A 16,842-nucleotide genomic window follows, 5' to 3' on the forward strand; every position below is an offset into this window, starting at 1 on the left:
CACAGCTGAAAGGTTGTCATATGCTGGGCCTGAATTTAACAGTGTTCACAAATTCAACTGAAAATCGCCCCCAGTCGTTGGAATGTTACCACAGTCGAGTTTCAGGAAACCAGAAGCCAATTCTCATATTTAATGCATCGAGGCAAGCTCCCGGTGAGGGGGAGCCAAATGAGGTCTGGGAAGCGGCGCCCAGCCTCTCAGTAACCTCTCAGCCTGCAGGCCAGAGCAGCCCCTGGTCTGTGCGAAGAAACATCAGCCCCTGGCCCATTTTCCACTTAGCTTCCTGCTTCCCTCTCTCCCGCTTCCCAGCTGGGGCTCCGGAGGAAGAGGGATATGACTGCTCCAACCCTGCTCTGTTCTTGGGAGGTTCGGAGCAACTCCACACAGGGTCTCACGTGGTTCCTGGGGTCCAAAACGCTGGGGGAGCCCCACTTCACCACTGCCTGACCACGTAGTCAGAATCAAGTCATTGTACTCTCCGAGTCTCAGGTTACTTAGCTGCAAATGGGAATAAAAACCTCTCAAGGTTACTGTGAGAATTAAATCCAATTAAATAAACTATATATGTTTTAAAAAAACAAAACACCTTGGAAACTATAACTGAGAGTTTTTGCTTGAAATCAGCAATGTCCTTTTACTAGTGAGCCAGATCATCATACCTGCGTCTTCCCAGGATGGGAGGATGCAATGTGCCCACGGGAGCAGCAGTGCTTTCTGGAGGAGAAAAGAGGTGAAGGAAGCCTCCAAGCACTGACTGCTCAGGTAACTGCAGGGAACTTGACAGCAGAAGGGAACAGGGAGGAGCAGGAAGGGGAAGGGGAGGGAGAGGGGGAGGAGCAACAGCAGCTGCAGCCACTTTCTGGGCCTGCCTGGAACAAGGTTACTGTGCCACCATCTCGAGCATTGAAGTAATAAGCTCTGAGAAGGAAGTCTAGTCAACTGCCTGAGTGACCCTCAGACTGATGCTTAGGATTAGACCTCAGCTGCTACGTCAAAATGGACTTCTGGATAGCTGTGATATAGTCTAAGAATTTTCCTCTGATTCTGACCCTTAAATTTTACATGATTAGACCTTATTTGATTCACCTTGGCAGAATGTGTTGTTCACTCAGAGGACTCTGAAAAGCAGGGAAGAAGGGTATCTGCTCCTTGGGCAGCTGGTTGGCAGAGTAAGACAAGCTGGGTAATGCATTCTGGACCCTAGAATGCCTTTGTGCTATTGAAGAACACCCAGTGAGGGGCACCATGGTTTTGGAGTGGAACCGAAGTGGCTTCTGAGATCCTCACTGCAAGCTGGGTGGCCACTCAGACGGTGCCTCCTGCCCTCTGAGTAGACTCTGAACTCCATCTCCGAGTAGACCCAGAGACCACGTGGGCCTTTGCACTTACCTTCCTGTAAGTACATGACCGCCTGGGAATAGTTCTGCAAAGCATGATGGGTCCTTCCGAGGCTACTATATGACACCGTCTTGGCCACCAAGTCGTTCATCTGGGCAGCGATACTCAGGTGCTGTTCTTGATAGACCACAGCCCTCTCGAAGGTGCCCAGAGACTCGTACGTCAGGCCCAGGTTCCCATAGGCGCGGCCCTGGCATGTGGGGTTGTTGGTTTCCTCTGCGATCTGCAGGTCGAGCTGGTGGTACTGCAGGGCTGTATCATACTCCCCCATCTGCTGGTAAACGCCCCCCAGGCCGCAGGCCGCATCGCTTTCCAGAGCTCGGTCTTTCATCTCCCTAGCAATGTTCAGCTGGCGTTCAAGGCAGGAAATGGCTTGTTCGTAATTCCCTAATTGGCTGTGCAGACTTCCCAGTTCTCCGTAGGCCTGGGCTTTATTAAAGGCCTCCCCGAGCTCATGGGCGACCACGAGCCTCTTTTCAAAGCACACAAGGGCCTGCTGCAAGCTCCCCATTGCCCTGCGGGGATGTAGACAGAAAAGCAATGATATTATTTTGTGCAGGTGCAGACATACTAAAGCCCCTGAGAAAATGAAAAGCATTTGTCACTGTCACTTACTATAGAAGCTCTTAACTCCTCTTCTAGCTAAAATCTATCATGTGCCCTTAGAGTGAGATGCAGGGGAATTTCATAATCTGGAAAGCAATTCAAAAGTCATCCCTTAGTGACCTTCCCAAGAGCTTGAGATTCAATGGGATATACACCCCAGAGGAAACATAAAATATATTAATAGGCACAATGATAGCAAGTGAACTGTTTGGTTCTTCAGGCCTCCCAATTTCCACTACTGCTTAGACTATGTTTTTGAAATCACTTTACAACAGCTATAAATCCTTCACCCTGAGCTCCTCCGAGCACTCTGTGGGTGATGATTTAGTTTGACCCTTGCCTTTCCCCCACTCCAGGAGCCCTAATCCCCTGACTATCTGGAGAAGCCGTATATTTTGCACACACAGACACCTTCTTGGGCTCCCCACATTCGGAAGGAAAAGCATCACCTTGGCCAACAGTGTGTCTTTTTGTGCTGCTGCTAAGAGATGACGTGATAAGACTGGGAAGAACATAGATTTTGGCAGCAGACCAAACCAGTTGTATGGAGGCACGTAAATTCCCTTTCCTGAGCCTCAGTTTCTAAATGATAATAAATCCCACATCCCATAGCAGATGATAATACATGTAGAGCAATACAGGATTGCTATAAATGTTAAGCAAGATATATATGTAAGGTACCTAGCATGATGATAGTATATATTTATTCACTCCTGCCATTATCAAATGGCTTTCCCTAAAAGCAATAAAATGGGGGCCAAATAATTGGTGGGTACAGATGATGTATTAAAAAACACTCCATATAATGTGGGAGGCATTCAGAAAAGCTCAGTTAAATTGATTCACTCATCTTTCCCATTCTTATTATCTTTGATCTTGCTCATTACAATGCAGTCAAAAAGGCAATGGGGTTGGAGTCAAAGAGACCTGGGTGTGACTTTCAGCTGTCGCTTTTAAACTGTGTAATCTTGGAGACTAACCTAACCTCTCTGGGACTCAGTTTCCCCCTCCGTAACATAAAGGCAGTACTATCCCCTGCTAAATTCACAGAATCACTGGACGAACCAAATGAGATAGGTATGAAAATGTTTTGTAGTTAACAAACCACATGCCATTGCTGTCCCAACTGCTCTTTGTGCAAGTTTATCAGCCACTCGTTTACCTGTGTCCGTTTCCTAGGCCCCGGTAAGCCTTGGCTTGGTCTTGCATGCGATTCAGACTCTGGGCAACAGATAAATATTGTTCATAGTACTTGATAGCTTCCTCATAGTCACCCAGGGCCTCATAGCAATCCCCCAGGTTGCCGTAGGCCCGGCCCCTGTCGAGCACAGACTCGTTTCCACTTAGCTGCTGCAGCATGGCCAGCTGCTGCTCGAAGTAGCCGATGGCTTCTTCCATCACATTCATGTTCATCTTTGTGATGCCCATGTTGCCATAGACCTGGGCTTCTAGACTTGGATCCTTCAGCTTCTGCCCCAGATCCAGCTGCTCCTCGTAACATTTGAATGCCATTGTGTATTTCCCAAGGGCCATGTAGACAGCAGCCAGGTGCCCGTGAGCTCTGCACTCCCCTGGCAAGTCGCTCAGCTCCTGATATACCTCCAGTTCCTGCGTGTGATAACCCAAGGCCTTGTCATATTTCTGGATCATTCGGTATGCAGTGCCCAAGGCTGCATATGCGCTGGCCTCCAGTCTTCTGTCCTTTACATGATGAGCTAAACCCAGCTGCTGCTCATAGAATTTTATTGCACCATTTATATCTTTTTTACAGATGAATATGTCGCCCAGGTTCCCTAAGGCTCGGAATTTGGCCTGGGAATTATTCAGGGACTGAGCGAGGGACAGCAGGTACTTTTGACACTCTTCAGCTTTGCTGAAGTTCAGCAGAGCCTTGAATGCTAGGCCCAAGTTGCAGTAAGCTTTCGCTTGGCTCAATTTGTCATGAAGGTCTTTGGCCAGTGCCAGATCCTGCTCATAGTACTTCACCGCCTCTTGGTAATTTCCCAGGCAGTAATGGGCATAGCCGAGATTGTGGCAGACCTTCCCTTCTCCTTCCATGTCTTGAAGGTCTGGAGAAAGCCGGAGGTACTGTTCATAATAGGGGGCAGCTTGGACATACTCCCCCCGAGAGCAGTGGAAGTTGCCCAGGTTGCTGAGGGCCCGGGCCTCACTCTGGATGTCGCGCAGCTCCCGGGCAATGTTCAGGTGGTTCTGATAGTGCTGCAGGGCCCGGTCGTGGGCACCCAGGGCCTGGTAGGCCACAGCAAGGTTCCCGTGTGTGGATGCCTGCGAGGCGCGGTCATTCACTTCCATGGAGATCTGCAGCTCCTGCCGGTGGTACTTGACTGCCTGGTCGTACATGCCCAGAGCATTGTAGGCATTGCCCATGTTCCCATAGGCACGGCCCTGGGCAGCGTAATCGCTCAGCTCCTGGGCAATGCACAGGTGGGTCTTGTGGAGTTTCAGTGCAGTATCATAATCACCTTTCATCTGGTGTATAATTCCTGAGAAAGAGAACAGAAAAAGGTTAGAATAACATTAGCAATTTGGGAAAAAATGTAATTGCAACTTAAGTTATACTCAAATACAATCCAGATGAATTAAAGAGCTTAAAATAACAGAAGGTAGAATTAAATATTTATTAGGTCTCCAGAGGGAGGATAGCTTTCTATGCTTCGAAGCAACAACAAAAAAAAGTTACAGATTTGATTATAAAAATAAGATGTTTTCTACTACAAATATATATCTAAAATTAAAAGGCAAACAATACTGGAAAATATATTAAAAATTCAATAGCTATTGTGTGTAAAGATTTATCCAGTCTGACTTTTTTAAAAATCAAGATTTAAATTTACTGAAACAGGCGAAGCACTGAGGCAGCAGACAACTCACATCCAAGGAAATCCAAAAAGTACCCAGAGGGGAAAATACTAATTTCTTTTAATAATCACAGAAATGCCAAATAAAGCAACCCTGAGGTACCATTTGAATTAGCAAAGAAAAAATTTAAACAACATCCTATACTGATGAGGCTGCCCTGAAACTGGTAAACACATCAACTGCTGGACAGAAGTTGGCACAGCCTTTGGAGAAGCAGCGTGGCAACAGCCACAAACACAGTGCTGCTCAGACCCTGCAATGCTCCTCCTGGGAGGGCGGCGCTCTAAGGAAAGCAGGCAACAAATGCAAAAGCTGTAAGCATAACAGTGTTACTGCCACAGTATCGCTTAGTGGAAAATCAGGAACATCTTAAATGGCAAACACAGGGGCCGCCATGTATCAATCCAATAGAGGGTTTTGGTCATTAAAAAGATAATTATGCCCCACCGGGGTGGCTCAGAGGTTGAGCATTGATCTTTGAACCAGAAGGACATGGTTGGATTCCTGGTCAGGGCACATGCCCAGGTTGTGGGCTTGATCCCTAGTAGGTGTGCAGGAGGCAGCCAATTGATGTTTCTCTCTCATGGATATTTCTATCTCTTTATCCCTCTCTCTTCCTCTCTCTCTAAAAAAATTCATAACATTTTTAAAAGATAAAGTCTATGCAGAAAAATGGGGGGGGGGAGATTCTTACAATAATGTTTTTTTGGCTTTTTTCAGAGAGAGTAGAAGGGAGGCAGAGCGACAGAGAGAGAAACATAGATGTGAGAGAGACATGCACCCAACCACAGCCGGCTGGGTATCCAGCCTGCAGCCAAGGTAAGTGCCCATGACTGGAATCAAACCTGTGACCCTTCAGTCTGCAAGCTGATGCTCTACCCATTGAGCCAAACCGGCTAGGGCGTCTTACAACAGTATTAAGTGGAAAAAGCAGAAAACAATGCTGCATGCTCCCTGTGACGAGTAGGAAAAAACGTGTAAATGGACGAGACTTTGAGGAGATTATGTAAAAACAAAAATAGATGCCCTGTTAAGTGATGGGATTTGAATGATTTTTGTTCCAAAATTTCTTGTAATTCTGCTATACAGCTTTTACTGTCAACAATAATAGCACTTCAAACAACCCTCATAAACTATGCTATAAGCTGCTAAGCTAAGCCATTGTTTTCACAAGCAGTTCAAATGAGACCATAAATATCAAGTAGTTCCAAATGAGGGATATTATAGAGGTAACTTCGGAGATGCCATTAAGGTGAGCCTGGTTCATCCCAGTTGAGGCCAGGGTGCGGCACTGGAAAAGCTAGAGGGATCTAGCATGCAAACAGGTTTCTCCTTGCCCTTGGTTTTGAACATGCTTTTCCATGCATCAATGTGGGAGCTTTGCAGTGGTGACAAAAACCTGCAGAAGTACAAAAACTCAAAGATACCACGATGGGTTATTAAAATATCTGAACTGAAAATAGAGGCACGGAGAAAGCTGTCAAAATCCAGCCTCTGCAATTTGCTTATCTCTGTGACACCTTTCATTAGTTCATTCATTCATTTACACACCCACCCAGAAAACATTAACTGAGTATTGTATACTAATGTTGTGGTGGGAGCAAGGGAGAGGAGAAATAAAGACAGGTGTCTGCTCTCAAAAAGCACACAGAGTCATAAGGGAGACAATCACGAAACAAGTCAGTACACATAATAAATGCTTAAGTGAGGCGGGGAGACAGGAGCAGGTCAGGGCCACTCTCTGGTCCCCACTTCCTCCCTGCCTACGATGGAGGTCTACACAGTTGTGTCCATCTCTGGGCCCAGCATCTCTTTGACATTGACTGGACTTAGGGTACTGCATACATCGCTTAGCCTCTCTGAGCTGTTTAAGGTTCATCTATAAAATGAGGAAAACAGTAATATGATACAAGCCTTAGAGGGTGGTAGCGAGGATCAAATGAAATAATGTGTGTACAAGTGTACTGTGAACTATAAAGTGAAATTCAAATGCTAGTTACTGGACTTACTAGATGCTTTAAGGAAAAGGAATGCTGGAGGTGCAGAGATTAAATAAACTATGGCAATTCTGTGTATTTGCTTGTATGAGTAAAATATGTAATTTAAAAAATAATTAAGAAATCATGGTACTCTATGCAATGCAATAACATGGTACCATTAAAAATGGTGAAATAGAAGTTTACATATTGGCATGGGGAAAAATTACAATATATTAATGGGATATCTGGTCACAAACAGTATATTTTAATAAAAATATTAATAGGATATATGTATATATGTATATGTTTACATTTATAATATACACACATACAACATAAAATTTAAATGTTAACAGTAATAATTTTTGGGTGGTGGAATGGCAGCTTTTTCTTATTATTTGTATTGTCAGTGTTTTTCCTATGATGAATGCATAACCCTTGGTTTAAAAATTACGGAAAGTATTTTTGAAACTGATCCAATAAGAGGAGTAATATTCCCGGGGATTGGGTCTGGCCATTCCCCTGGGTTGGAGATGTCGCCAGCATCCAGCTGGAAGGATGTGAGTTTTTCAGAACCTGTCTCAAGGTTAGAAAGTCTAAGCTGCCCAAAAGGCAACACCTCAGCATTACCTAGAACCCGTTAGTGGGGAAAAATTATTAGGAACGGTAAACATTTCCGTTCTCAAGACCTGCAGTTAGCCTGGACCTTTAAAATGCTTTTATCTAAAGAGAAAACTTTTAGATTTCAAACGTCCAGGTGTCCTTAAAGAAAATGAATCCTTTCCCTCCCTTCTATCCTCAGCTTCTGCATTTCTGGAACAGGAGTCAAAGACAGAGCCAGAACCGGGAGGGCAGCAGCAATGCCCACAAGCCCTCTGAGCACTTTCTCCCCAGCAATGTCTTTACATTGACCTCCCCTCCCCAGAGCTTTTGGGTTTCACTGCAATGATTTTTAAGCCAGTATGATCACTGGTCGGTTGCTAAGAGGGTGTTGAGACCTTCAGAGAAGGTGATCAGAGGAAGCTCAGGCTTTTTCCTGCCCCCTACCACCAAGGACATAGGTCTCCTTGCTAGCTCCCCGCTGCCCACCGGTTCCCCATCATCCGGGAAGCTGGCTAAACATCTAGAAGGCACACCATAATGGCAAAGAACAGAGCTTTAGGTCAGAAGTCCTGTGCTACAAGCCTGGCTCTCACCTCATTCGCTGAGCATCTCTGAGGCAGCCACTTTACGTCTCTGGGCTTTTCTTTCTTTTTTAAATGGAAAACTTGATGCTGTTTGCCTTCTTATTAATAAGGTCAGGTTATAATCATCTCAAAGAAATGGCATGAGAAACACATTAGTATATATCAGTAATCTGTGTAAACTATAGCATGCTTTCTAAACATGGTATGAGCAGAGTGAAAGGACAAGAAATGCTGTCTTGCTCTCAGGGCCTTAAGAGTCTGGCCTGGTTAATAGGGAGCAGTTGGGATGATAATGGCTACTCAGGGTTCAATGATTTGTGAAAGAAGCTGCCTGCTGGTTATGGCAAAATGATCTGACCCCCAGCCAGCTTGCCCGCGCACCCCCCTTTCCTCCTCCCTTTCCTCCTGGTCTGATACCTCCAAGGATCTATAAAGAATTATAGGAAGATTCTCAAAACAACTTCTGGACACGAGCAAAGGTAAAAGGATATGGATCTGGCTGAGTGGGAATTTTTTTCATCTGCCCTGTGTCTCTACTGTCTCGCCGCTGCCAGCCAGGAGAATTCTGAACGGAACATTACACACAATTGGCAGCCTTTCTCTTTATTGAGGCAACATAAAAGCTGCCGAGAGCTGCCAGCAGAGTGACGGCACATGCTGAGGAGATAATCTGCAGATCCTCCTTCCCTTTGGAGACCACAGCTTGATTTTCCAGGGCCGTCACTCAGATGAGGACTTACAGAGGGCCTGTCAGCGGGGTGCGCTAGGTGACAACGTGCTCGGGGAGGGGAATTAAATGAAGATTAGTGGGGCAGAAGACCTTCCACAAAGCAGAGTTCTCACAGGGGGTGTGGTGATGGATTTATACAGCAGCACCATCGGCCTCCACCTCTGTGTCAGGAGTGGTCACTGCCCCAGGAATAGCAATACCGACTACAAAGAGCCGCTGTGAAAGCCAAGGAGACCATGCTTACTAGACGCTAGCACAGTGTGGAGACATAGTAAGTGCTCAATGCACTTTGCTTTTATTACTAACCATGACCAGCAAACATCAATGGAGGGATGCACAGGACAAGCCAAGCAGAAGAACTTCTGCTGTGACTGGAATGTTTAGCGTTTCAGCAGTGAATTGTGACTGCATTTTCACTTGTGAATTCTGTAAAAGCAGGGCTGCAGTGTGCCTCCACAAACAATGGAAGTGCTCTTCTCATTTCCTGAACATATTACTGTTCTGATTATTAATAGTTCATGATCCAATGGGGGTTTAAGAGTTCCTCCACTGCTTACATCCTAGCCACAGCACCAGCTATTCTCAGGGGAAACATAAGAATTGGGATTGGAAGAGGCCCTCTCACAGGCTCACTTTATAAAGACGGGGTCCAGTGAGAGGAAGTGCATTAGTGGCAGAGCTGAGGAAGGGACTCTTGACCCACAGCCCATCTGCTTTCAAAATAAGCAGAAGATATGAAGGAACTGTTATTAATCAGTTTCACTAGGTGTGAACTGAGACAGTAGCTGTGTTTTATAAAGTTCTCATCTGTTAGAAATACATATGGAAGCATTTACAAATGAAATGACATGGTGTCTACGATTTACTTTAAAATACTCTAGCGGGGGGTGGGAAGTAAGCATGCGTGTGCGTTTATGAAAATAGATGAAACAAGATTAGCAAAATGTTGGTAATTGGGTTATGAGTTTAGTGGGGGTTCATTATACTGTCCTATCTCTGTGTTTGTGTGTGTGTGTGTAAAATTCCACAATAGAAAATAAAATCAAATAATAAAGATATGCAGAGAGCTGTTCTGCAGCCCATTCTGGACCAGGAAACTCTTTCTCATAGCTAAGTCCTGATGTGGACGTTTAAGTTCAAGTCCTTGTCTTTGGGACCACAGGACAGAAAGAAATCAGCTGGTCGCCAGCCTCCATAGCTATACCAACCTCCTTATCCTTCTCCAGGCCCAGAGGAGGGCATGCACATGCTGAAAACGACACGGTGCTTTGTCCCATTGTTTCAATTTTATAATCATGATATTTAGCTGGACCTCTCATTTCAAGTGATCTTAAAGGACAACATGATATTCTGTCTGTCAAACAGGGAACGTGGGAGGGGATGGGGAAAGCACTGGGAACACCTGCTGTACATGCTCAACGGCTCTTCCCAAGGCGCCCCCTCACCAGGAGGAGTGGCCCCAGTTTCTCCAGGACACCCTCACCCTAACTGCAGACATCTTTAGGTTCCCTGGACACCCTCTCCCTCTCGAGTTCCACATGAGCTTCTGTATATTGTTCCTAAAATATCTCAAAGCTTGGGGTGGGGAAGAGGGGAAAGGCCTGGTTAGTGAACAGATGGCTGGAATCAGAGTGCTCTCTATTAGAAATGCACCCACTGGATGTTCTCTCTCACCCATTCTCCGGTTACTGTTTCTGTGCCCGGAGACCAGTCCCCATTATTTTTTGTCCCTGAAGGACAGCAAAGGTACAGCTATTTTTAAATGGAGGAAATCCAAAAATCAGTTCTATGACGTCAGCTACAAGCATCTTCCCTGTAGGTAAGCTTTTCCTGAGAACTGGTGCCTGCTCTGCATCTGACGATCTCATTCACACTTCAGAACAGTCCTGAGGTCACTACTGTGGCCTCAGAGACCCGGAAGACTCAAGAACGTAGGGGGTCACTGAGCTCTCAGGGGCAAGACTAGCACTGGAATCTAGGTTCTTCTGACGCAGGAGTCCATCTCTTTCACCTGCTCCCCTCTGGAATGAAGCTGGCGAAAGCGGTCATGATTTCATACCCACTTCTTTACTAACAGTACACTGTCAGGCCAAAGCAGCCCTGTGGCAGCTGTATAACAACAGCCTGGCTAAATTTATATCTAGAGCAAAGAAGTGCACATTAGAGACCGGAAACTCCTAAGGACTGGAGGAGGAGGAGGGCGGGGGGAGAGGAGGAGGAGGCGGCGGCAGCAGATGTAATCGCTAGTGTGGGCACCACCTCTTGGGCCATCCATGTCTCTTCTGCCATCATTTATCTTAATTACATCTGTCTACTTTTCCTACCAAACCCACCGGCCCTTCCTGCCCCTCCAAAGGATAAGTGAAGCTAAGAGCCTGTTATCTTCTTTTGCTTTAGCAGCAATTCAGGATGTCTTTAGTGACACTGAAAGTTGAGTGTCACTTTTGTCCCAGATCCCAACTGCCCTTCTCTTCGGTTTCCCCTCGGAGGAGCCGCTATAATAGGCTGAGGATGCCACCTCTCCCCCCCACAAACACACTCCCTTAGAAACTACCTGTCTTCCTCTGCGCCCAGCTTTATTGAGGTATAATTGACAAAACTGTAAATATTTGAAGTATAGAATGTGATTATTTGATATATATACATTGTGAAATTATTGCCACCATCAAGTTAAATAGCATATTCATCATCTTTTGTAGTGGGAATGTTTAACATCTACTCTCAGCAAATTTCAAATATATTAAGTATTGTTAACTATAGCTGCCCTGCTGTACTTCAGGTTCCCCAGAATTTATTCATCTCATAACCAAACTTGGAGGAAATTAAATGTAGTCGGGATAGAGAGCCCTAATTGGCTCACTCCAGGCCCTCAAGGCTCCCCGGAGGCTGAACAGAGGCCAAGCCAGTTCCTCTGTAGTCCCTCCTGCCATTGTCCTGCACACCTGGGGTAAATAATAAAAGAGAAGCCAGCCTGGAGCCCACTGGAGCCCACAGGTATTTCACTGCCCGCATACCTGGCCCCACTTCCTACTTCCCTCAGAGAGTTAAAAACCAAGACTGCAGGTGAATAGCTCAGAAATTCCCTGGTTCTGCACAGCCGTAAATTCCGAGGCAGTGGGGAAGATTAATTGTGCCATGAAGCAGGGGAAATAATAATTAAACCTATTTAAGAAGGAGGTGGCTGGAGAGGGGTGCTCTGGAGATGGATGATGAGGTAGGAAGTGCTAGGCACAATCATCCCTAATGGCTGTGGCCAGGCCACGGTGAGAGAACTTGGTGGGAAGCCCAGAGCAGAGTGAAAAATATGCTGGGCCTGCCTGGCCAAGCTCCGCCATTAGTCACTGTTTGGAAAGGCAAAGTGTGCCTGGTTTTCATTGTGGATCACAATAAGAGGTGGGAGGCACCCTCATAAGTTAACAATGCAGAGAATGTTGCAGGGAGTTCGTTTCAATATGAAACAAACAGTTCTTTTGTTTCAAAGTCTGAGGTAGAATTACTGAAATGCAGAGATAGCCCTTCTGCTCCTCCCTTGAGCTGAGCCTCTGAATAAAGGACCAAGCCCACCTCCCTGGAATACCTTCTAAGGGCCCCCGTGGCCTGCGAAGTAAAGTGTTGATAGATTAAAATGCATTTACGAGCTTTCTGGACCCAGCTCTGAGCCACTCCTCCCTGCCCCGGGCTCCCTGTGCTATGCCAGCCACAGAGCAGCCCCACTCGCCCTTCCACTCTTTCCCACCCTGCTTTGTATGCCTGCCTTTCTCATTCCATCGCTTGGCTGGGACTGCCTTTCTCCCGCATCTGTGGCAGCCTTTACTAATGATCTATACTCTCTGGTTCTCTACTACATTCAGATATATATTTCCTTACTCAGGGAAAGCCAGGGGTGCCCGCTGCAATGCTGAGTACAAGCGATGTGTTACTTCCAGAGAGGAGCGTTAAGAGCTGGAGTACAATAGTTCATGCTCTCTCCCCCTGCCTCACTGACTGGGGAAGTATGCGTTCCAGGTGGTCCCGCTGTAGGCCTGGATCAGTGAGCTGCCCCTGAAGGCGGTGTGAGCCTGTGGTAGGCTGTGTATGAATATAGTACTTTCATGTTTTGGGTCACTAAGATTAGTGGACTGTTGTTACTGTACCAGATCCTAGCACATTCTAACGGATGTGCCATACAATATCAATCCTCCAAGCCCTTGTCATAACCTACAATTTCAAACTGTCCTTCCAAAGTCTGTGTGAGAGGAGAGATACCTATTAATAGAAGTGTTCTGAGGGGATTTTAAGGGATCCACACCTCTGGATGTTCTAAATTCTAGCCCGGAATCAAGGGAGCCCACTAAAATCCATAAACTTGAACCAAATTACCTTGGACCCATACTGGATAGGCTTCAATTAATTGAGGTTTAACCTTAATGATCTAGGGTTGACTTGTTTTTTCTTTACTTTTATTTATTGATTGATTTTAGAGAAAGAGGAAGAGTTAGGGGGGGAGAGAGAGAGAGACATCGATCTGTTGTTTCACTTATTTAGGTATTCATTAGTTGACTCTGTATGTGCCCTGGCAGGGAATCAAACCCACAATCTTGTCATATTGGGATGACCCTCTAACCAACTGCACTACCCAGCCAGGGCCAGGCTTGATTTGGCTTTGATTAAAGTTTCCTATTAGAAAAAGCATACAGAAATCTATTATAATTTTACTGTTAAATTATTGATGCTATAAATTTTGTTACCAGAATACCTTACATAAAATCTCCCTTGAGAAATCTCTTAGAATTCAGCTTTCCTTCCCTGGAGGAATTCTATGCTACCATCTTTTGGGTAAGGAGGACTATTTGTTACTCTTTTTGCTTTGGCCACCAGGAAGCTCTGACTCAACATGGACCTCTACTGTAACAACTGTTAGCCTTTAGGCTGCATGTTTTGGCTCTTTTCCCTGATGTTGGTTTCCTACTTTGATGTGTATTTACCGGATCTTAATTTTCTCTTTCTATTGTATCATCATCTGATATTGTAAGCTAAGTAAAGTCCTTTATGGAATGAAGTTATAAATGAGCAAGCCATCAAAAAACCCTTTTACCTTTGTTGCATTCTCAATTGATGGCCTAGGTCAGTGGTTGGCAAACTGCAGCTCGCGAGCCACATGCGGCTCTTTGGCCCCTTGAGTGTGGCTCTTCCACAAAATACCATGGCCTGGGCGAGTCTATTTTGAAGAAGTGGCGTTAGAAGAAGTTTAAAAAATGTGGCTCTCAAAGGAAATTTCCATCGTTGTACTGTTGATATTTGGCTCTGTTGACTAATGAGTTTGCCGACCATTGGCCTAGGTACCCTGCCTACCCCTTAGTTGCCACTTCTCGATTTTGCAATAATTTGCTTCAGAGGACCTTTTCTATCAACTTTAATAACCAAAAGTACCAGTTGCCTGGACATAGTGTTTTATGGTAGAAAGGCACTGTGACCAAATTGGACGTTCCCTATTCCTGGCTCTACCATTTCACTGGCTTATGGTCTTAGAAAAGTTACTTCTCCTGGCCTCAAGTTTTCATCTTTGTGATACTCCATTTTCTAGGATACTGCTATTATTCCAAACAGCTTTGATAACTATAGCCCTCAACATTACAATTCACAACATCAAAATATGCCACTCCCTCTAGCATTATTGTACTATAGAATGTAATTCACTCTAAGTCTTAGATGCAGCCATGTTTCTAAAGTGAGTACACTAAAGGGAACTTGACACCAGATCATCTCATCAAAGGGGAGAGAAAAGTCCTGGACTCTGAGAATACTGTAGCCAAGCTCTGCATGTATGTGAGAACGGGGCACACTTCCTTAAGGGTCAGTCTCTGCATGGGAGACAGGAGACCCCCAAGGGCATTTGGAAATGTGGTGAAGCATTTTTGGGTGTCAAAATATCTAGGGGCTTACACTGGGTGGGCTCAGGGGCACCAAACAGCCTGTACTATATGGGCAAGTCCTGCACAATGAAGAATTATCACCCCCAAATGTCAATAGACCACACTGAGAAATACTGGGTGCTCTGAGGTGATTTTATACCCGGCCACTAATTAATAATCTGGGGGGGGGGGACATAAAGTCATTTCTGTACTGTCATCCAGTTGAAGTTGTTAAAATTAATCATCAAAACTAATTACTTGGTAAGTCTGTTGGCTGGTATCCAATAATTTAAGCAAAAGACTGAGAAATTGGAAACCTTAATTTTAAAATCTGGCTTACTGACTGATTGCCTTCACCACAGTTTTTCTTTTTACCTGTGAAATGTGATTCACTGTGAAAATAAGTTATAGGCTTCCTCTCAATTTCATTTTGATAATTAATAAGGGAGAAGGGGCCTGGCCAGCGTGGCTCAGTGGTTGAGAGTTGACCTATGAACCAGGTGGTCATGGTTCGATTCCCGGTCAGGGCATATGCCCAAGTTGTGGACTCAATCCCCAGTGTGGGGCATGCAGGACACAGCCGATCAATGATTCTCTCCCATCACTGATGTTTCTATCTCTCTCTCCCTCTCACTTCCTCTCTGAAATCAATAAAAAATATTTTTTTAAATAAAGGAGAATGGAACCCTTCCTAAATAATAAAAATAATATACACAATTTTCCTTGGTGATCTCATTTAATACCATGACACCAAGACCCACTGTGTGACTCCAAATATGCAATTCCAGCTCAGAGTTCTCTCCTAAATCTTAGTCTCATAAGTCTAACTGCCTACTGGATACATACCTCAGGTAACCTAAAACTCAAGGTTTCCAAAAATGGTTGTAAATTGTGGAGCAGAATTAAATCTAACACTTCATGGCACTTGTCAGTTTTCGGAGTCCTTGGGCCTCCATTATCTTATTTGACTCCAGAACAAAGGCTGGGTCTGCTCTGAAGACACTCACCAAGGCCATGTGGTCCCTCAGCTACAGAGCAGGGATGAACTCAGGTCCACCGCCTTCCAGCCCAGCACTTTGCTCCTGGGTTACTTTGCAGCTCTGAGAGTCTGAGGCGCAACTGCTGCAGAATTGAGCTGTGTAATCTGGGAGGTGAGGGGGGGGTAGGGGTGGGGGTGTGGACAAAGCCCATCCCCCAGGGCCACATCATTCCTTCAGAGAGGATGAGAGGATGGCGTGGTCTGCCCAGGCCAACAGGGAGCCCTGGAAACAGACAGGGAAAGGGAGGAGGAGCAGAGGAGCTGGCCAAAAGAACAGCCCTTCGAAATGATTTCACTTTGCAAATTCAATTGCAAAGACAGATGGATTTTCCAGCAAGGCTGGAGAGCAAATTATGAAATCTGCTTTCCCAAGGCAATCAAGACTGAAAAGCTTCATTTTAAAAACTCATGCTGGATAGAAAACGCATACTCTATGACTGTGTGAAGTGTTCTAGCTAGATTAAGCATAATGCTATCAAAACAAGTGATTCATATACTCTGCTCGTTTTTCTATTAGTACATGGGCTTTTGGTTAGGGCAATTTCAAAAACACGGAAAAGAGCAAAATGGGATTGACATTGTGAATCCATTTACTGCTTTCAGTTTTTCTTCCCTTTCTGTTTAATTGAGAGAGATTTGCTTAGGAAATTAGAGGCTCATGACACTGGCTTACTCGTGTACAGCACAGAGATATTTGAACATGTCTTCCTAGAAAGCGCTTATGACCACTCTAAATCTAAAACCCCATTTACCGCGTTTATTCACATCAGAGAAGCCTGTGGAATCACCTGAACTAGAGCTTCCCAAGACATCTATTGGTTCTTGACAAACTGCAAACCTGTTACATCAGAAAGGGTTGGGTCCCTGTCTATCCTGCCAGGCCAGTCACCTGTCCATCTACACTCCTATCTCATCAACCACTTCTTCCATATAAATACAAGTAAACGAACCACCCAGTCTCTCCCACCCTGATCACATAGAGTAATGTTAATGTAGAATGCCATTTGTGTCAAGACCCAGAGCAGACAACTTTAATGCTCCTGTGGCTTTCTTTTTTCTTTCTTTCTTTCTTTCTTTTTTTTTTTTGTCTTCTTGGTGTGCATATTTTTACATTATTGAGATTCTATAATAG

The 16,842-nt window shown here is 45.1% G+C and overlaps 1 protein-coding gene across 1 annotated transcript in view; it reads right to left on the reverse strand.

Annotated features, from left to right (window-relative positions):
• Positions 1–16,842, reverse strand: part of TTC28 (tetratricopeptide repeat domain 28) — a 401,892-nt gene that overhangs the window by 78,896 nt on the left and 306,154 nt on the right. The window contains exons 7-8 of the mRNA XM_080649649.1: positions 3,167–4,508; positions 1,390–1,913 (exon numbers count right to left, since the gene is read on the reverse strand). Of these exons, the coding sequence (XP_080505775.1) occupies positions 1,390–1,913; positions 3,167–4,508 (1,866 nt within the window). The remainder of the gene's footprint in view (positions 1–1,389; positions 1,914–3,166; positions 4,509–16,842) is intronic.

This window comes from Plecotus auritus (genome assembly GCF_963455305.1).
Source record: "Plecotus auritus genome assembly, chromosome: 13".
NCBI classification, from domain to species: domain Eukaryota; kingdom Metazoa; phylum Chordata; class Mammalia; order Chiroptera; family Vespertilionidae; genus Plecotus; species Plecotus auritus.